Source organism: Notechis scutatus, chromosome 1 (genome assembly GCF_049901735.1).
Source record: "Notechis scutatus isolate UNSWTSFEM ecotype Mainland chromosome 1, rNotScu1.2, whole genome shotgun sequence".
Taxonomy (NCBI): Eukaryota; Metazoa; Chordata; class Lepidosauria; order Squamata; family Elapidae; genus Notechis; species Notechis scutatus.
The window spans coordinates 168889030-168910413 of record NC_142009.1 but is presented as its reverse complement, the minus strand read 5'-3'; the positions used below and the strand labels follow the sequence as shown (position 1 = coordinate 168910413).

General features: G+C 40.3%; 1 protein-coding gene across 1 annotated transcript in view; it reads right to left on the bottom strand.

Annotated features, from left to right (window-relative positions):
* The window catches only part of INO80D (INO80 complex subunit D), a 46621-nt gene that overhangs the window by 13124 nt on the left and 12113 nt on the right, over positions 1–21384 (bottom strand). The window contains exons 2-5 of the mRNA XM_026673203.2: positions 15401–15496; positions 15063–15309; positions 4746–5497; positions 4352–4460 (exon numbers count right to left, since the gene is read on the bottom strand). Coding sequence (XP_026528988.1) covers positions 4352–4460; positions 4746–5497; positions 15063–15280 — 1079 coding nt within the window. The 5' untranslated portion in view covers positions 15281–15309; positions 15401–15496. The remainder of the gene's footprint in view (positions 1–4351; positions 4461–4745; positions 5498–15062; positions 15310–15400; positions 15497–21384) is intronic.

The window sequence follows — 21384 nt, the reverse complement described above, 5'->3', positions numbered from 1 at the left end:
AGGAGCATTCCCATAAGTCATGAACAAGACCTCATATTCAGCCATTTGGGAACAGCATTTGCTAGCATTCGCAATAGCTAGTATCTCTGAGTAAACAATTGCCATATTACTTTTCCTCTCCCAGGGTCAGGCCTGATGAAAAACATGAAATTTGACTGGACCAATCTCATGAAGTGGATGTACAGTCAAGTCCATGCTCTTGCTCACAATTAAATCATATAAATGGCAATGCACTATATTGTTTTTAGAAGTTCCTATCTTGTGAGGTGGCAACCAGTGAGAGAGTTGGTTATATTCTATTTATGAAATCAGTTCTCCTAAAAGGATCTGTTGGTGCTTTATTAAAACTCTTTCAGCTTTTACCATCTGAGAAATGTTACCACATGCGTGTATTGTTATTTTTACTTTGCTGCTTTAAATGTTGGTTATCAGGGTTGCATTTTTGTAAAAGAAAGAGCTACTTTTCCTGCCAGTGAAAGTGATAATTGATTCTCCTTTCCTCATGCAACCCCCTAATACCACTTCCTCTGTCAGTCTTCCCCAATCTAGTGCATCCATCTATCTGGAAAATATTGGTTTGGATAGGCAATATAAGAGCTTCCTTTTATAATGTTCCCATATATGATTTCCCTACTTCAACATGATTGACAAAGTTACTTTTCTATACAAACGTCTTCCGTAGATTTTATCCAATTAAATTTTTTGATATCCCTAGTTATTAAGGCTTCAGACCAGGTAACTATGAATTTGAGTACTACTTTAGGCATAAATGCTGGCTGAGTAATTTTGGATTAGTTACTCACTCTAGCCTACAATCTCATGCTAGGTTGACCAGGCAGCCAATCAATTCCTGTCACAACCAATGGTTCCATACTTGGCTGATCATCATCAACAACAACAAAAATCAGAAAAATGGTAGGGAGAATCAAAATTTTGATATCATTTAGACCATCTGTGATAACTGGAAGTTATGGGGATATTCCTACTTATAAAGACAGTTTGTAACAAATGGGGGATTAGCAAATGAGCCACTCCTATACAGGCATCACAGTACTCAGTTCTCTCTCTCATGTTACTCAAGAAAGTCATCCATCACTCAGTAGTATATCTCCACTTGACCAGACAGAAGATGTAGTGGAGTCCTTATCTGATGTCTGAAGGCTGAAAGGGATTGAGTTAGGTGGGACAAAACAAGCTGACATTGAATCCTGTTGATGTGCTTATTGTCCCAGCATTGGCTCTAAACAGAAGTGAATGCCACCTGAAAGAGCAGATCTGCAACACAGCTCTTATTAGATCAAACAATGGAGTTTGATGGCCAGAGGAGACTGCTTAACTTTAGTTTATTTTCTAGCCATTGTTGTTGTTTTTTGAATAAGTGGTTCTGCATTGTACTTGGGGCTGCCTTTCAAAACTACCAAGAATCTGCAATTAGGACAGAACAAAGCAACCCTCATGGCTAAGACTTATGATACCTTTATGACAGACACTACATTGGTTGATAATGTATTTCTGATTATAATTCAAACTGTTGGTTCTATCTAAATGTTCTACCCATGGAACCATCTTTTTCAAAAAGCATCTCCCAAAGGGAGATGCTATAAGTACACTTTGTGAGAAGCTGATGGATGGGAATGGGAACATGGAACAGACTCCTGGAAGGGTAGTTCAGCCCTCTGGAGCAACCTCTGCTTATAATCTGAATACCTCTAAAAGCTTCACCCATACCCCTTTTAATATTTTGAAAAGCAGTGAAGACCTGGCTTTTGCAGAGGGCATCTCTGGGTGCAATGTATTAAATGGATACCAGTGGTTGTATGCTACTGATTTGGCCCGGTTCTGCCGAGCTGGTAGCGGCAATGAGCAGCAAAGACCGAACCGGTTCTCTCCACTGCTCTGCTATTGGGCCTGCCCGCCTGCCTGGGCTCCGATACTCACTTTTATCTTCTGCTTTTGAAGCGCAGCTGCTTTGTGCGGCACAGAAGAGTGCCACACGGCAGCTGCTGAAGTGACTGGGAGAGTGCAGGCTTGAAGGAGGTGAGTCAAAACGCTTCTGCACCTGCGCAAAGTGCGTGTTTGATGCGTGTGTGCACGCAAAGTGTGTGCATGTGTGCAAAGCGCGCCAACCAAGCCATGCCCACTGAACCAGTAGTAAAAGTTTTTGAATCCCATCACTGGTGGATCCATTAATCTTTATCTCTAGGTAATGATTTTTAATCAAAGAAATGTAATTAATTATTTTAATTATATTTGAAATTTTATATGAGCAATCCCAGAACATGCTGGAAGAGCGGACAGAGGATAAATTGTTGTAAATCAGAGATCTCCAAACTTGGCCATTTTTAAGACTTGTGGCTTTAAGCTATGCTGGCTGGAGAATTCTGGGAGTTGAAGTCCACAAGTCTTAAAGTTGCCAAGTTTGGAGACCTCTGTTGTAAATAAATGTCCCCCCAAAATCATATACAGTTCGATCTCCCACCCTTTTGATAATCTTCTTTCCAACAACACATCCAACACAACAATATATTAGCAATGGTGTTTACAAATATCTGCCCTTATGTAACAGCTTTACTGATTTGTAATAGCATGCAACTCAGTTACTCATATGAATGATTTTCAAATAATACTCCTAAAAAAGGAACAGACCAGAATCACAAGCAATTATAAAATGATACTGAGAAGAACATTATGGTTTGTTGTTTTAATTAAATATTGAATGTCAGGAAAGCAATAAAAATTGGGATTTTTCACAAGGCCTTTGGAGATAGACTCTCTAGAACAGGTGTCAGCATTCCAGCAAGCCTCCATTCCAATCAGTAACTCCAAGACAAGCATAATCTCAAATGTACCTTTATTACAATAGCACCTGGCACATCTGTGGAATCTCGAAACTAAAAGTTTCCTGGACTTCCCACAATGTCCCAAACTACAATCCATCCCCTTTTCTCCCATCATCACATCACATGGACCAATCACGATCTGTCCCAGTGTAAGATCCTTTTTCTCTGCTGCGCCACACTTAATAGCCTTGAACCAAGAAAAGAATTTTATTTTGTCTACTTAGAACTACTCAATTGAAATCACCCCCCTCCCACTTTCTCAGGCTATGTGGCAGCATGAAATATGGCTTCCAAAGTTGACAACAGGAGTGTCAAATTTGCGTTGTCACTGCATCGTCATGTGATGTATCACAACTTTTCCCTCTTTGCTAAACCAGGCATGGGCGTTGCCAGCACGTGATGCATCTGGCTCGCGGGCAGCAAGTTTGATAGCCGTGCTCTAGAACCTCACATACAATGGAAAACAATATAGGATCATTATTTAATTACCAATCTGATTTTGCTTAAGTTGTTATGCTACTTCGTATTTTTGACAATATGGCACCTAAAATAGTGGGAGTGTGCAGCATGCTATAGTTGTAAAAAATAAAAGTGAATACAAAAAACCCTCTAAACTGTGTACCAATTTGACAGTGGAATCAATTACCCACACAATTGATGCTTTCCCTTCACTGAAGGTATCCAAGCAGAGCTTGAATTTCTATCTAGCAGGGAAGTTTTTGTTTTGATTTTGCACTGATCAGAGTTGGACACAAAAACCTCAAAAGCCATTTTCAATTCTAGGAATCCATGATTCTGATAACAGATTTCAGCATTATTCAAATCATGTTTTGCAAATTTTGCAAATGGTACCATCTGCTCAGTACGTTATATTGTTAAAAGATTCATTTCAATCAAAGTACAAGAAATGTGGAAACAATATTTTTGTATTTTTGGCTGAACAAAGAATAACCTTTTTAGTAGCAAAACATTTAATAGCCTCAATGAACAACAAACTATGAATACAATAGAGCAGTGATCCCCAACCTTTTTATGCCGCGTCCGGTACCGGCATCAGCTGGGCGCCTGCCCGGCACCGAGCATCAGCTGGGCGCCACCATTTTTTGATGAAAGTGCCCGGTGACCTCACCGGAAGCACTTTTTCATCAAAAGATGATGGCGCAGCGCTCGTGAGCTTTTCCGGTAGAAATGGCTTTCTACCCGGAAAAGCTCACGAAGCGCTGAGCGCCGCCATCTTTTGATGAAAAGTGCTTCCGGTGAGCTTTCTACCCGGAAAAGCTCACCGGAAGCACTTTTTCATCAAAAAGATGGCGGCGCCAGCAACCAGCGGCCCGGTAGGACTTGTTCCACGGATCGGTCCCGGTCCGCGGACCGGTGGTTGGGGACCCCTGCAATAGAGGACATTTTTCATTTAGATTTCGTTTAATGTCCACTAAAAGGAGAGTTTTACTGTAAATACTGTAAAGCCATATTTTATTTTGTATTATTTTTGCCCTTCTTCATGTACTTACTCATTCCTTTCATATCTGAGGGCTTCCCGGATAGACCATGCAACCTGATATGGAGAGGTTTGATCTAATTCTTCCAGTTCTTCTCCACTATCTTCAGACCAGTCCAACCCTGAAAAGGGAGAAAGAAGATGAGCTTCTTCAGCCACATTCAAGGGCCCCTGAATTTCTTTTTCCAGGACAGAAGATATATATTTCTGACTTTATGATGAAATAGTAAATAGTAATGAGTACCCTGTATATTCTGAGGAAGAATACTGAGACACCCCTTTATGGATTACCTTATTCTTTCCAATAAACAAATTTAAAGACCCAATGTTTCTCCAATTAGTTTGCTCGCATACAATTACCGATCTATTTACACTCAACAAAAATGCAGATACACTTCTGTACTTACCTAAATGTGGAAAGAGATCAGCATCTAGCTGATGTTTTTGAGTGCACAGTTTCACCAGTCTCTGTAATCGGCTCCTACAGAATGAGTATGGGGAGAAGGCTGTGGCTTTCATTAGGATCCTGTCAGCCCTGGGTGGGTCTGGGGCATGAACTTTAGTAGGGTGCAAGAGAGGCAGAGGTCTTTTGTTGGCCGACTGCCTGGCTTGTGCTATAGCATGTGTGGTGGGTGCCACTCCCTGCATTGGTAGGCTGGTATTCTGAGGTTGAGGTGACTTGCAAACTAAGCCCTGTGGGAGCACTGCTGGCTTTAAAGACGTTGGTATAGGTGAGACATGGGCATGTTGCTGTGGTTGCAAAGGCTGCTGCTGCAAAGGTGCAGGAACGGGGTTAAAGTGCTCTTGGCGAACTTTCAGAATCTCAGTTTCTTTCTGGCGTTGACGGTTTTGGGCTAATTTGCTCTGCAACTTTTTCTTCACAGCTGTCCCTTTCTTGAGCTCTTCATCTTCCTCATTGAAAGCAAAGGGGTCTTCCAATTCTGCTTCCAAGTAGTGGAGAGGAAGCCGGGCCCCTGGTGGAGAGAGGGACATCCCATCCAGGCCATTGGGCATCTTCAAAGCAAGTGGAGGAACTGTCAGGCTGAAGGCTATTGAATCCATCTGGTGTCGAACTTTTACCTCTTCTGTTGAATCATTCTTTTTCTTCCTCTCCTTTTTCGGTAAAAAGCCAAGAACTTGTAGATGACTGTTGCAATACCTTTGAAAATCAAAAGCAAAAAAAATGTATTTTTCTCGTAATATTTATGTCTGAAAAAAACCAGGAAGAAAGAACTAATCATCAACACTTTGTCATTCAACCAAAACTGAGAAAAAAATAATCTATTTATATTTATGGGAAGACTCTGTGAAGGACATATAAACTGTCATGCTTAACTCTTCAAAAATGGAAGCAAAACTTGAATTACAGTAAACATTTTATGGAAACAATTACCATACCCAGAGCTCTGAACATTTGCAGTTATAATCTGCATATTTAAATGATGCCCATTTGTAAGGGAGGATGGGACTGATTATTTAAGTGTAATTGTACCACAAATGTAACAAAAACCAAAACATAAATAAATGTTCTTTAATTCCTTCAACTTGGCTTCACTGTTCAATTGTTCACAGTTGGAGATTAAACTCTTTCTAAAATAAAAATTCCAAATGAAAGAAATACAGTCCAAACTCAAAGAGCAGATAACGAAGCAATAAAAAAACCAAAAACAAACTGCACTGAAGAAAGTTCTGTGACAGACCAGGATAATTAATTAAAAACTTCAAGAAGATAACCAGGTATAGTCCTTTGGAAGAATGCCAACAAAGATTAAACCTTATCCAGGAATAAAACACTCTGCTTCCAGCATTTGCTAGCACGCAGGTCCAAACTCTTATGCAGTTCTCACATCTGCATCCCATGAAGAGGATCAAGGCCCCCTCCTCCCGAATAGACCACGTCTTTCCCTTATCTTCTCCTCCCTGCATGCCCTAGGATGGATAGGGGATGGGCCTGGGTCCTCCTCTGCCTGTTCAGCCGGTCTCTGCCCTTCCCCAGCCTCCTCCACAACCTCTGGAACCACCCTTCCACTCTCCCTGTTGGCTGTTCCTCCTCTCCCTCAGAGTCAGTCTCCATCAGGTGCATGACAGTAACATAAATCTTTCAAGACAATCTTTTTCATATCCTAATAAAAATAGCTGTGTTAGAATTAACACATTGTGGAAGCTTAATTCTCTAACACTTCTGGCTTATGCTTGAAATGAAGAAAAGTGTAAAAATAGTCTAATTTAATAGTCCATCACAGAAAATTGTTTAAAAATGGAAAAGTCTATCATTTTAACTTTACTAAATCCAAGAGAAAACTCTGCAATACAGTATACTGATGTCTGATAAACTAGGAGCAGGGTCAGCTCTGCCCCCTACTCACCATGAAATTTACCAGGTAATCTTATACTGCTCATTTTTGTAAATTAACCATCCTCACAGCATTTTTATGACAATATAGAAGAACTGAAGGAATTATGTATGATGTCCTAAACTTCTTAGATGGTGAGATGCCAGAGTACCAGATTCCCATTATTTTCAGTTTTCAGCCATGATTTTAAAATCCTGTCCTCAAGGGGCCAGTCATCAATATTCTATGAACGAATAAACAGCCACTTCCTGCACTGTCAGTCAGTCAGTCAAACAGGTAGTATAAAGCCTAGCATCATTTTTGTACTCCATTGAAAGTTTCCTTCTACACTATTTTGCTTGCAGAGCCAAATAAATCAGAATTACCCAGGTCTAAATATACTATAACCACAGATAGACACATTATAGTTATTTTCAATAACTATTAATTTGTTTCTATAGCTAGTGCTGGTTTTGCTTCATTCATTAATTCATTAAATTTAAAAGCTGCCCATCTCAATTACATGATTCTGGGTGGCTAAGTTTTAAAACAAGATAAAGCATTATAACAAACTAATAAATAACATATATAACAGGCAAGATAAAAACCAACCAATGCAGCAAATAACACAACCATGCTATTGTCTCAATACACTTGGGTCCCCAGGCTCTCTAATACCATATACAATTTGAATAGGATCAGCATGCTGTGTTCCAAGCTATCAGCTTCAGCCACTATCATAACAGCTGAATTTTTATCAACTGCAATTCCCTAATTGTACTCAAAAGTAGGTTCAAACCTTCAGTTGATGACACTACTGATAGCTGAAAGCACAGAGGATGTGCAACCTTGCAATGAAAATCAAATGAACAAAATCCATAAAATTAAATATAAAGAAAAAATAAAGCACAATAGGTACAGAAATCATCCTTAGAACTGAAAGTGAAACTACTGAAGTGGTGCATAGATTTTCATTTTAGGAGTACTGTATATACTCGAGTATAAGCCTAGTTTTTCAGCCCATTTTTTGTGCTGAAAAAATTCCCCTCGGCTTATACTCGAGTCAGATTCCCTCTGAAAAAAAATGGTGTGGAGTCGCGGCCTCTGGCAGCAGCGACTCCCAACAGCTCAGCCGGGAAGGGAAAGGCAAAAAGCGCTTTGCCTTTCCCTTCCTGAGGCAGCGGGACTGGGGCCGCGCCGGCGGTAGTGACTCCTGACTCAGGGGGCCTCCGAGGGAGGGGAAGAGAGTGACTCCTGCCTCCCGCTGTCATCATCATCTTCTTCTTTTGGGTTAGTGAATCAATTAAACCTTTCATGATAGTGAGATCGTTTCCCAAATTAATTATTTTTATTTTTGAAATTTACCAGTAGCTGCTGCATTTCCCACCCTCGGCTTATACTCGAGTCAATAAGTTTTCCCAGTTTTTTTGTGTAAAATTAGGTGCCTCGGCTTATATTCGGGTTGACTTATACTCGAGTATATACGGTAACTACCAATAGTCCATGAATATATTGCATAATAGCACTTGGTGCTATTGAAAGCCATGAAGGCCTTGGAGAAGACATTCAGCTGCCATAATGTGTCTGTATCAGGCCTGCTCAACACATGGGCCATGGGCAGCAGGCAGCCAGCTAGGCAGTTTTGTGAAGTTTGGGAGCATTTTTTTTTAAGTCAATCAATCCGCCATTACCAAACACTGCTGCCTGCTACAAGGACATACTGCCAAGTGCATCTCAAACTTCATCAAGGTCATAAGCTCCACTGCTGCTGCTGCCAGAAAATATTTGTAATGCAAGTATATGCAAACATGTATAGGATAAGTCTCAGATTATTTACTACTTACACAGAATTAAAGGCACATATTATTTTGAATACCATTAAGAGAATGGCTGGCTGCTTAGAAATATACACACATGATAACAACATAAAAAATAAGGTTTAGTGGAACTGGTGCAAAATCTTTCTGGTTCACACTTCTCCCACTTGCAGTAATTATCGTCTGTTAAAATGGCAGAGGAAATTTTGTTGTTTGTTGGAAGAGAAACCAGATCTATACAAAAATCTATCTTACGTATATACTGATAAACAAGTTAAAGCATTTGATTTTAACTTCTTTGACCCCTCTTTTTATTTTTATCCTTTTAGAGATAACTTATTGAGGCTTGCAGGCCACAAAAAAGCAAAATACAAGAACTTAAGAGAAGAGATAAGAGAGGATCAGAACAGTTGCACTATCCATTTTAAGATCTAACCTATCTGCACTCCACTGAAGAACTAGAATGGTTCAGTGCTATCCATTTACAGGTGGTCCCAATTTAATGACCACAACTGGAATTGACAAGTTGAATCAGGAATTAAGTGAAACTGCAATTGTGCTTATGATCTTACTTCAACTTTCCTTTGCTTTACAAACAAGCAAAGGTTGTATCTGCAAGGACTGCTCACAATGTTATTTTATAATCATGTTCATATCAACAGTGAACACGTCAACCATTAGAGGACTGTGTGTATCTTGAAAAAGAGACCATTATATTGCTCATGTTGTAGCAGGGAACAAATTAAGTTGTCCATCATTAATTTATTGATCTATTAATCCTATTATTCCACTGTTTGCTGCTGTATATGTACATACAATACGTCAAATATTATTGAGTTAGAATTTAAGGTGCACCTTCCCTTTGAGGGAAGTCAAGAAATGTTTATATTTTTGGAAAATATGCATTATTTAAAGTCATATTTCATCATTATCAATATATTTAGCCATTTGAAAGAAGAAGGGGTGCTGGTATTACCTGTTACGCTCCTTCTCAGTGTGCTGAGAGAGAATCCAAAGAATGGGTTAACTCTGCCTTTCTGCCTAGAGACTGGGTCCTTTTAAACTTTGTAGCTATGCCTCCCTTGACTGTGTCCCAGTTTTGATGAAGGCATAGCGGTTGACTGATCTTGTCCACTCCTGGACTCTGGACCAGATGGTCGCCAGGGTGGGATTGGACTCTCTCTCAGCACACCAAAGGAGAAGCGCATCAGATAAGACCAACACCCCTTCTCCAGTGTGCTGATGAGAGAATCCAAAGAATGGGACATACCAAAGCTGGTTTGTCCTAAGGGTAGGCCGTGGTCTGAGTCTCGAGTCTCCAGGTCTGTGTGCACCTTGTGGAGAACCCATCTGCCGAAGGCCGCTTCAGCAGAAGCGAAGATGTCCAGCTTGTAGTGTCTGATGAATGGGGACAGTGAGAAGCAAGTTGCTGCCCTACAGATATCCTCGATAGAGGCCTGTGTCACCCCTGCAGCTGTCATGGCCGCACTCCTGGTAGAGTACTGTCACTTGCCGGGGCAGCAGAAAAGTATGAAGCTCATATGCTTTGGCGATTCATACCCGTATCCACCAACCCACAGTCATGCCGTAACCTTGCTACACAGCAGAGAAGGCTGGAAGGACACGAACAGAGACTCTATTTTCCTGAAAGGAGCTGTTCTTTTGATGTAAGTGCAGAGGGCCCTCCTGACAATCCAAGGTGTGCCACTTCTTTTCCAGGGCATGGGTTGGGCCCGGACAGAAGTCTGGTAATATGATTTCCTGTGCCTGTGGACCACCTTGGGGAGAAAGGAGGGATTCAGGTGCAGAACCACCCTGTTTGAATGGAATACACACAGGTCCTTCCTTATGGAGAAGGCCACCAGCTCCGAAATTCATCTGGCCAAGGTAATAGCCACGAGGAAAGCTACCTTGCTGATGAGGAAGCATAGGCTGGCTGCCCGTAATGGCTCGAAAGGTGCCAAGGAGAGTGCCTGCAGGACCTTGGGTAGGTTCCAGGTGGGATACCTGTGTACCAGGTTGCAGGTTTAAGTTGGTTGCTCCTTTAATGAAGCTGCGCACAATAGGATGATGCACAGATCCCCACATGTCAACACCGATGACAGAGCTATCACCTGCCTGCATATGGTGTTAGGGGATAGTCCCTTGTCTAGCCCATACTGAAGGAATTCCAGGATCTGGCCCACTGATACAGAGATGGGATCAATGTTGCCTTTGGAGCACCAGCTGCAAAAGGCCTTCCAAGTCGAGTCATAGATTTTGTTAGTTGACGGCCTCCTAGAGGCCTGGATTGTACAGATTACCTTGGTAGAAAACTTGCCCTGTCTCAAAACTCTCCACTCAAATGCCAGACGGTCAGTTGGAGCCATTGTGGTTCTGGGTGGAATAGGGCTTCCTGACTGAGGGATATTCTGTCCTGTGGAATCCTCCAGAGCCTGGATACGGACAGACTGACCTGATCTGCAAACTATGGCTGTCTGGGCCAGTGGGAAGCCAGAAGTAATACCTCTGCCTTCTCCACTAGCACCTTCCTGATTACCACTGGGATCAAGTGAGGGAAAGGCATAGAGAGTCCTTGAGGCCACAGAATGCAGAGTACATTGGTCCCCTCTGCCCCTGGTGTTGTAAATCTGGAGTAAAACCTCGGCAGCTGGCTGTTTAATGGGGCTGCAAACAGATCCAGGATCAGGGTCCTGAACCGTTCTGACAGTTCCCTGAACAGTTCTGGATGCAGGCACCACTCTGAGTGGCTGACTGTGGTCCTGCTGAGTCAGTACGCCTGTACATTCATTGTCCCCGAGATGTGTTCCGCTCTGATGGAGAGAAGATGCTTCTCTGCCCAGAGACCCAATTGCTCTGCCTCCTGCATGAGACCCCTGGAGTGGGTGCCCCCTTGGCAGTTAATGTGAATCTTAGTGGCTACATTGTGTCAGAATGAGAACGTGATGGCCAGAGACCTTGCCCTGGAACCATCTGAGGGCCAGATGGATTGCCCTGAGTTCCAGCCAGTTGATGTTGTTTGCTAGATCTTCCTGCGACCACTGCCCCTATACCATCTGTGATTGAAAATGGATGCCCCAGCCAAAGATTAGCTTGTTGATGTCCTGGTGGAAACGTTGATCATCACGCAGAGCTCTCGCTTGCGTCTGGTGAAGCCAGAGTAAGGAGACTCTGTTGAAAAAAGAGGCAGTCGTTGCCTTGACAGCCTAGGCCACCACCTAATGTGCCCTGTGAAGGGTCAGCTCTGCCCTTCTGTCCTCTGTTTTCAAAGTGTCCACTGTGTCTTGAGAGGAATGTAGAGGATGTTAAGGCTGTCACAAGTCCATCTACCATTGGTAGTTGTAGCACCTCAGTGAGGTCTGTAACTACATTGTAATATCTTTTGTCACTCTCACTTGGATTGGGGTATGTTCCTAGTTGGACCCATTGCCTCTGGACCATGTCCTGGAATAATTTGGGCGAGGGGATCTCTCATTCTCCGTTGTTGGCTCTGAAAAGAGCAGTTCACTTGGGTCTGGTAAACCCAATGCTGGTTCTGACGTACTTGGCTCAGCTCCCATGTGAGCTGTGGTTTTGGCTTTATACAGGAGGGGTTTAAAGAGGGCCGGGTGAAATAGCTCTGTGAAAGCTAGGGGGTCAGGAGCCAATCCTTCATCCTCTTGAGAATATTAGTTCTCTTTGGTCTTTGTCTCCTGAGAGCCATTCCCTACTTTGTAGGGATGAAGTGTGTGAGTTAGATTCCCTAAAGCTCTCTTAGATTCCCTAAAGTCTTTGAACTTGGGGTGCCAGGTGTTGACTATGATCTAGGCAGGAGTCTGATGCCACAGAGGGAGTTTGGCTTCTTTGCAGCAACCCCCTACTTTATGGCTTCTGAGATCAGAAGTTTCATCTGCTCAGAAATTTCAGGTCCTTGGTTCTCCCCTGGGTGGAGCCCCGCCGCTGTGGGAGTAAACATGGCCTCTGGGGCAGGGTTCCTCTTCTTTTAAATAGGCTCCCAATGGCTGGCAGTCTATTTGACTGTGGAGCAAAGGGATCCTCATTGCTGCCTTTTATAAATGGTAACTGTGGGGATTGTTCTCTGGCACCATCTGGCGACAGAGTCTGGGAGCTCAGAGTCTCTTGCTTCCTGGCTGGATCAGTTTGCAATGAGTGGGAAATGATAGGGTCTCCCCCAGGGAAATCTGCCCGTCTCCGTCTCTCAGCTTGCCTCAGCTTTGGAGATCTCTTTCTCCAGGGCTCTTTGACGCCTCTGGGCGTCCCTTTCCTCAGCCTTAGAGGCTTTTCTGGAATGCAGGGCTTTTGCCCTTATTCAGCTATTCTTCCATTGCCTACTAAGGGGACCTTCTGGGTAATCTGGGGCTGTACAGGGTCACCTGGTCATCTCCACTCATGTGAGTCACCTCATGGCTCTCTGAAGCAGCAGTATCTTCCATCCTTTGTTTCTCTGTCCTCCCCCCCCACCCCGCGCTCTGTTGAAGGATTTCCAGTGCCCTGCTGAGCAGGCGCCAGGATGTCTGCTGAAAAGCGCACCAAATGTTGGCTCTGTTTGAATGAGCTGGAAGATGGTGGCTGTGCTGAAAAGACCGAGGTCACCAGACACATTGCTACAGCAGCTATGCTGGTTGGACCAGGGGAGCCAGCTTAATCGTTGTGGCAGCTGTGCTAGTAAGACCAGGAAGCTAGCCAATCTGTCGCAGCAGCTATGCTGGTTGGACCGGAGTAGCCAGCTGAGTCATTGTGGCGGCCGTGGCGGTAGGACCGGGGAAGCCCATTGAGTCGTTGCAGCTGCTGTACAGTTTGTCTGGGAAAACAGATGATTGTTGCGGCGGCTGTGCCGGTTGGACTGGGATAGCCAGCCGATTCGTTGTGGTGGCTCTGCTGGTTGGACCAGAGGAGCCAGCCGATTCACTGAGCTGGCTATGCCGGCTGAGCTGGGGAAGCCTTCTGTTTGCTGTTTGCGATCAGGTCGTGAATCCAGCTTTCAAGAGAATCCAAAGAATTTAACTCTGCATTTTTGCTCTGTGGAGCTCTTGCTAAATGCTCTTGCAGAAACTCTGGGGCTAAGAGTCAAAACTGTGACACAGTCAACAGAGGCATGGCTACAAAAAGGACTCAGTCTCTGGGCAGAAAGGCGGAGTTAACCCAATCTTTGGATTCTCTCGTCAGCATACTGGAGAACTAACAACTAACAAGCCACTAGATAAGCAAATAACTTTTAAAACAGGAAAAATGAATGGTTCATATAACAGAAAAATATAACAGAAGCAGAAGTCCAAGAAGCCATATAGGTACTCTTAAAAATATTATAGCACATTGTATTTATACTCATAAAATGACAGTCATAGGGAACTTGCCCATTCAGAAAAAGGCTGCAAAAGAAAAATACTGGGTTGCAGCCTCCCACCATTTTAAATTCCCTAAGAAGCCTTTAAAAATATGTTAGATAACAATTTGTCTGAAGTAGTGTAGGCAGGGGGTTGGACTAGAAGACCTACAAGATCCCTTCCAATTCTGTCATTCTATTCTGTTCTATAATTGATCAGACTCCACTATTATTTATATAGAAAAGGACTGTCAAAAACAGTGTTTTGTTGGAGATAAGCCTCTTTAAAACATGTTTTACAGTATCCTATACTTACCAAGTTTAGGGAGAAAGTAGGGGATTACATAAATATGATTGTGAGACAAAACCTTAAAAACTCAGAGGATACTATTCTCTTAAACTACATACCTAATACTTGGAATTTGACAATCGGGGAATATAAATTACTGAAATTACAGCATTGGGAAGAGAAATTCGTGGCTCATTTTTCTTAATGATTGAAGACCTGATTGTACTTGCCACTTATTAGCAGACTGCCTAGACATAGACTATGTATCAATAAGTATAATGAAATATGGGACTGATTTGTACAAAATACAGTAGATTAAAAAAGATAGTTGTATAAATGTATCAGAAATATATCCTGAATAATATCTTCATTAGAAAATTATATATAGAATTCTGTTTATTATGACATTATTTTTTGTAATATTTCACTTTCATGTTATAGCACTTTTCATGTTCTTCTTTCCTTCTTACTGACAACATACCACCATTATTTTTGTGTTTTTCTCTATTTTTGTTATTAAAAAACAGTGAAATACATATTTTAAAAGGTTGAGTGTTTAGAGAGAAGACCTTTCTGATGACCCATTGTGTAATTTTGTGATATTCAACTATTTTTCCAACAGATTCCCCTTATTCTACTCCTCCAGCTAAAATGGAAGCTGTTATAATCAAGTTTTGGGATAGGAAGAGGGGTGGGTTTCAGCTAAGATAATGTTTGGACTGACCCTTGTGGAGAAGGACACCTTTACTTTTTTTCCACTATGTTTTATAGATCATAGTAAGTTGCCTATAGAGTCCCTTTGTGAGATAGGCGGCCGTATATGTCCTGTAAGTAAATAAATACATTCATCAATTTCACAAGTGGCCTCTCATTAATATCACTGATTATTCACAGATTTATATAGCTTCCATTATTTACTTATTTTGTTGATACTCTGTTTTAGTTTTGCTGCTATCACTTACCTACGGTCCTCAGATTTAGGGATGGGGTTGGTGCAGCGTTGGCTATTGTACTTCGCCACATATTCACATTGCTTGAAAGGGGCAGTCTTATCCTCCAGGACATGCCTGATACAGAAGGCGTAGCCATTTAATCGCCTCTGCTTACACAGTTTGGGGCTGTAGGAGCACAACGGCTTATTGTCAACCTCAGAAAAGTGTATATGTTTGCCTTCATACATCACGTGACTCTTTTTCTTGTGAACATCAGCTGAAAGAAAACACCAACAAAAACGTTAAAATGTAAAAGGAGAAACTGCTGACACATATTGATGTTAATCTATATGAACATCAGGACTTACCTAATTTTAAATCTTCTGTACCATGTTAACATTAGCAGAGAACCTCAGAGATGCCACTATCTTGGAATGATGATGAATCAAGATGAAATAGATTGTCTAAGAAAAAAAATCACAGGAAAAATATATTAAAGAATACATTTGAAAGAGTTACACTGGTTATGGCATAAAACGTAACTGTATTCAGATGTAGGTACCTTGATACTTGCCAAAATGTTTTGGTCTCTAATTCCCAAGACTCAATTAGCCTGGCCAATAATCAGAGATTAGTTATCTAAATCTTTACATGCAAAATATATTGCAGATAACATGAATGTCCCAAGGACAGCTTGTTTCACTGAATCCTTCCATTTAATTATCAGCAAATGTACTTGGGTTCTTAGTTCCATCTGCACCACAACTCTTAGATTCCTTGAACTTCAGTCCTTTAACCACAGATCCCCATCTTAAAGATTGCATCATATGCAAATTAGTGTACAGCATATAGATTTCCAGAAATGTTTGTTTAAATAATAACTACTTTCATTGGATAATAAATGAAACAAGGGGATCAACTGTTCTGTTAAGTACCTCTTCTTAGCGCTAAATGATTTTCATTTCCTCTTTTGGGGAATCAATATATGTATTTCTGCTTGAAATCAAATATAAAATACACAAGTATTTTATTTATTTATTTATTGAATTTATATCGCCGCCTATTTGCCCATGGTGACTCAACTAAATTTACTAGTGAATTTTGAAACACAGGACAAAGGAGTATATCTTAACCATATATTTTACCTCTAAAAAGTTTGTTTTAAAAAGAAAAGTGTGCAGCTAGTTTTTGAATAATTATGGTATTGAATAATACCATAAGTACTGAATAATACTTAGGCAGTTGTCCCAGGTGTTTGCTAACAAACGTATTTGCTTTGCACTTTAACCAGGACCTTTGATTTATGAAATAATAACATCAATAAACATATGTTAGTATATATTAGCTATTTGTTCATCTGAGCAGATAAATAAACCAGACATGGATAGTTTGGTGAGATGTATACTGTACCCACATTGTTGGATATTAACACTGAACACTCCAGCAAGAAAATAATCAGGGAAGCCATCGAGACAGAGAAACACCCCCATAACATGAATAGACGGGATGATACCTCCCGCCTACCAGACATCTGGAAGCTAGCCCTCACCAACAAACGAGTCCCAGCCACGAAAACCAACACCAGACCCAAAACAACACGGGACACCACCGCCAATCCCCCTCATCAGATCCAGGCCCAAGCCCATCCTATAAACGAAGGACAACCACCATCCAGAAAACAGACCACGGCTGCTTCGCCAGCTGTCGCACCCCCGACCCCAAAACCAAACATGCTGACACACACCAAGAACACAGACCCAGACCCCAAACTCGAAGCCAGACTAAAACCCAGAATGCTACATCACAGCCACCCGCTCAGGATATCACATCAGAAAACGCAGGAAATTAAACCACAAGAACTCAAGAAGTTGCAACACAGCAAACGACCCAGGATATCACAGCACAAGACCAAGGATACCACAGCAATAAGTCTCACAAGGTCATCACACAACCCAATACCCAAGCCGTTACTACACAGGAGGCTAATGGAAAAGAGATCAAAACACAAACGACCCAGGAGATTACAACGCAGGACCCAGGATACCACAACAAAAGAACTCGCAAGCCCATCACACAACCCATTACCCAAGCTGTTAAAACACAAGAGGCTAATGGAAAAAAGATCACTACAAAACAAACGACCCAGAGATTACAGCACAAGATCCAGGATATCTCCACAACAAAACTCACAAGGCCATCACACAGCCCATTATACCAACATCAACTCCATCAAACAATCAAGAGGCAGGAGCGCAGCCAACCAGCCCAGCACACCAGCGCCCACCACAAGTATTTATAGAGAGACGGCAGCTCCGATCACACACTGCTTGCACTGGCACGAAGCCGAAAGCACCAGCCTGAGGATGGCGAGTGGGACCTCGCCGAAACGTCACCAAGATACTCTTAATCTTACATGGGAAAAGACCCAAACACATCTAGACCTACATACCTGTACCCGTGAAAATCTACGAAAACACATAAACACACATGGGATAAACTAAAAAGAAATTATGAGAATCAAATCTGTTCTATTCAATCTCATTTTCTGATTCCAAAGTATAATTAGAAATTTCTTGCTTTAGATGAATTCTACAAGAAATTACATAATAATATAACTGAATTGGAATACGACAAGATATGCATTCTTGGAGATTTGAATGCTATTGTAGACACAGGATTGGACTATAAAACACAGAAAGTGAATAAAAAAAATAGAAAGACATTGCTGAAATCTTTCTTTCAGATGGCTGAGGAATTGAACATTAAAGATATATGGAGAACTGAACAGTAAGAATAGACAATATACATTTTACTCCAATAGACATTTATCATGGTCAAGAATAGATATGATTTGGATGTCAACTGATTTGATCTCAAACATACAAGAAGTTAATATTGAAACAAGTACTTGGATGGACCATAATCCAATATGGGTCAAATGGAAGAGTCAAAGGAAAAGATCAAGATGGACTTTGAATAATTCAATTCTGAAAGAAAAAGAATTCATTAATAACATGGGGAAAGAATTGACTCTCTTTAAAAAAAAAAAAAAAAAAGGAAGAAACTTCACTACAAAATGTATGGGATACTATGAAGGCCTATGCCAGAGGCATGACAATAACTTATACAAGAAGAAGGAATATTAAAAAAGACAAACACAACAGATTTTAGAAGAAGACTATAAGAAATTGGAAAAGGAATTACAATGGAACCCACAGCATAAAAATCAAATGGATATAATCAAACACAAAATGGGATTAATGGAAAAAGAAGAATTGGCAGACTTCCAGTTTGGGCTTCTTCGGCGATGGACTGAAATCCGCGATCGTGCACGGTTTCGATCCGTGCTCGCCGCTGGAGCGCCCTGATCCTTTGGATTTGGGGCTGAAGCCACCACGTAGAGGTGGCAAAGAAGGGGGAGACTGCTAGCTGAGTTGAGGGGAGCCGCATCTCTCCTCCTTGGCTGGCCATTACTCCCTTTCCTGAAGGCAGTTGCAGCAGTGGTCAGAAATGGCCACCTCAAAGAAAAACCCGACCGGACAAATTGAGCAGGAAGAAGACAAAAGGGAGAGCTTGACAGACCGGGCTAAGCAGAGACAACATCTAACCAAGGTACCCTGGAATTAAAAGTATTAAGGGTGTTATCCCTAAAATAAGATTTTTAAAGTGACAGTTACAATCGGCTTTGAATGTTAAAAAGAAGAAATCTAAGTAAGGAATTTGTGATAATTTATTTTGACACTAACAGGCAATTTTAAGCTGAAATTAAAGTGTCAAAAGGAAAATAAAAATGTTCTGGATACTCTAAAGCCCTTAAAAGGAGAAGAGTGGAAGAAAAAGGGTGGAACTTGGAAAGAATCAGAGAGTGCCACCTGGAAATAAAAGGGATTAACAGTGAAACTTTAAAAAGACTTCCAAAGGATACATTGTAACTGAAACTTTATTAAAAGACAACAGAATCCTCAGAAAGGAAAAGTTGAAGAAAGAACTAAGAAGAAACAGTTTTGGATTACTTGGTGAATTTTAGAATTTTGGGTGTTGGATTTTTAATTAAAGTCAGTCGGGTGGTTGTTTAAAAGTGTTTAAAATGGCAGTACTCCTTGAGGAATTAAAAATGGAACTTAAAAAAATGAAAGAAGAGGCACAAGAGGGAGGAGGATCTTTTGGCTTCGTATTTCAATTCTTAGAAATGGAGATTTTGAACTATCAAAAAAAAACAACCAACAAAAAATGCTTGAAGAGCAAGAAGAAGGGTTGGACAAAGAAGAAGCCATCTTTAATGGTCAAATAATGCAATGTGGGGTAAAATGGAAAAAAGGGGGAAAAGGAGTTAAAAATTTAAGATTTGAGGAAACAATTAAAAAAAAGAATAGTTTGAAAAATAAACACAACAGTAAGAAGAAACAGAAAAGAGAATTACAGAAGGGAGAATTAGAGAGAGGGGGGGACAAAAAGGGGGTGAGAAAAAGGGGGGAAAGATAAAAAGGAAAAGAAGTTATAAGGGACAAAAACAGGAAATAAAGAAACAGGGGAAACGTACAAATATTAAAAGTATTAGCTTATTTAAAAGACACAGAGATAATGGTTAAATCAAATCAAAAGTGAGAATTCTGCAAGGGTACAAAAGATAGTGTTGCTGTAGTAGAAATAGTAATGAGCTAGAAATGAAACAGGTGATTAAATTACAAGGTAAAACTGGTATTGTTATGTAATGGTATGCTTACTAATAATTAAATGTAATAACGAGAGAAAGGGAATAAAGGTAAAAGAAGCTGAAATAAGAAGAAGGAATGGAAATATTTTAATTGTTCTTAAAGACTTATAAAACACAATTGAAAAGAAATGTGAAAGATTTATTATGAAATCAATACCAGTTGTTAGGGAGAATTTGAATAGAATAACTATTTTGTTTACTATTTTTATATATATTTTTCTCTATTTTTTAGAATCTTGTGTGTATTTCTGCGGGAAAGTACCAAGTGGAATTCGGTTGATGAGAGCTATATGATATAAAATAGATATTAGAAACTGAATGTTATAATTGTATAATGTATAAATTAAAATGTTTAATGAGATTTGAAATGACAATAATTATAAGATTTAAAAGTGCCACACTCTATTTGGCAATTATAGGGGGAATCTTGCTTTTTAATGCCTGGAAGGGGAGGGAATTATCTTTTTCCCTCTCTCTTTCGGGATGATGATGGAAAATAATATATGAAATTGTAAACAGGACAGACAAAAGTACAAGTATAATGAATAGAAAGATATAGAAATTTAGGAAAAGAAATGTAATTGAATTAGAAAGAAATGAGATAATTATAAAAGAAGGTTAAGGAAAGTAAGGGAAGATAAAAATTATGGAGAATTTGATAAAATGGTGATAAGATATGAAACTGAATATATAAGATGGATATGTAATTGAGATTATGTCTGTTTGGAGATGTGATAACCTGGAATCATGCTGTTCTCAAAAAAAGATGTTTTATTTGTTATTACGTTTTGTAAAAACCCAATAAACCTTTTACAAAAAGAAAAAGAAGAATTGGCACAAAAAATTAGGAGAGCTAAAACAGAACTTTTTTGAAAATGCCAATAAGCCAGGCTAGCATACAAATTGAAAAAAGAGAGAATTGAAAAGAATAGCACAATTAACCAATGAAAATGGAACGTTATGGAAGTGAAGATAAGAAAAAATAGTGCAGAAATACTATGAGAAATTATATGAGCAAGAGACAGTTGTAGAAGGGAAAATTCAGCAATACTTGAGAGAGGCAGAATTACAAAAAATACCTGTTATACCTGTTATAAGAGAGAATAATAATGATGGAATTGACAGAAGCAATGAACAGGCAAAATACTGGAAAAGCCCCGGGCCCAGATGGGCTACCAGCAGAATTTTACAAGACATTACAGGAACCAATTTGTACTATAATGCTTGAAGTAATGAATGAAGTATTGACAAAAAACAAAGTTTCTGATTCATGGACAGAGGCATTTGTTTTACTCATACCAAAGGAAGACACTGACGTACAACAAATTAAAAATTATAGACCAACATCCCTGTTAAATGCTGACTATAAAATATTTGCTTCAATAATAGCAGAAATACTTAAAAGATATTTGAACCACTTTATACACTCAGATCAAAATGGATTCTTACCTAAGAGAGAAATAAACAAATAATATGAGGATAATATTGAACACATTGGAATACTATGAAGCTCATTCAGAGAAACAAATGGCATTGGTTTTCTTAGATGCACAGAAAGCTTTTGACAATGTTAATTGACAATTTATGCTTCCGCAATTAGAGGAGATGGGATTTGGAGATAGATTCATTAAAGCAATT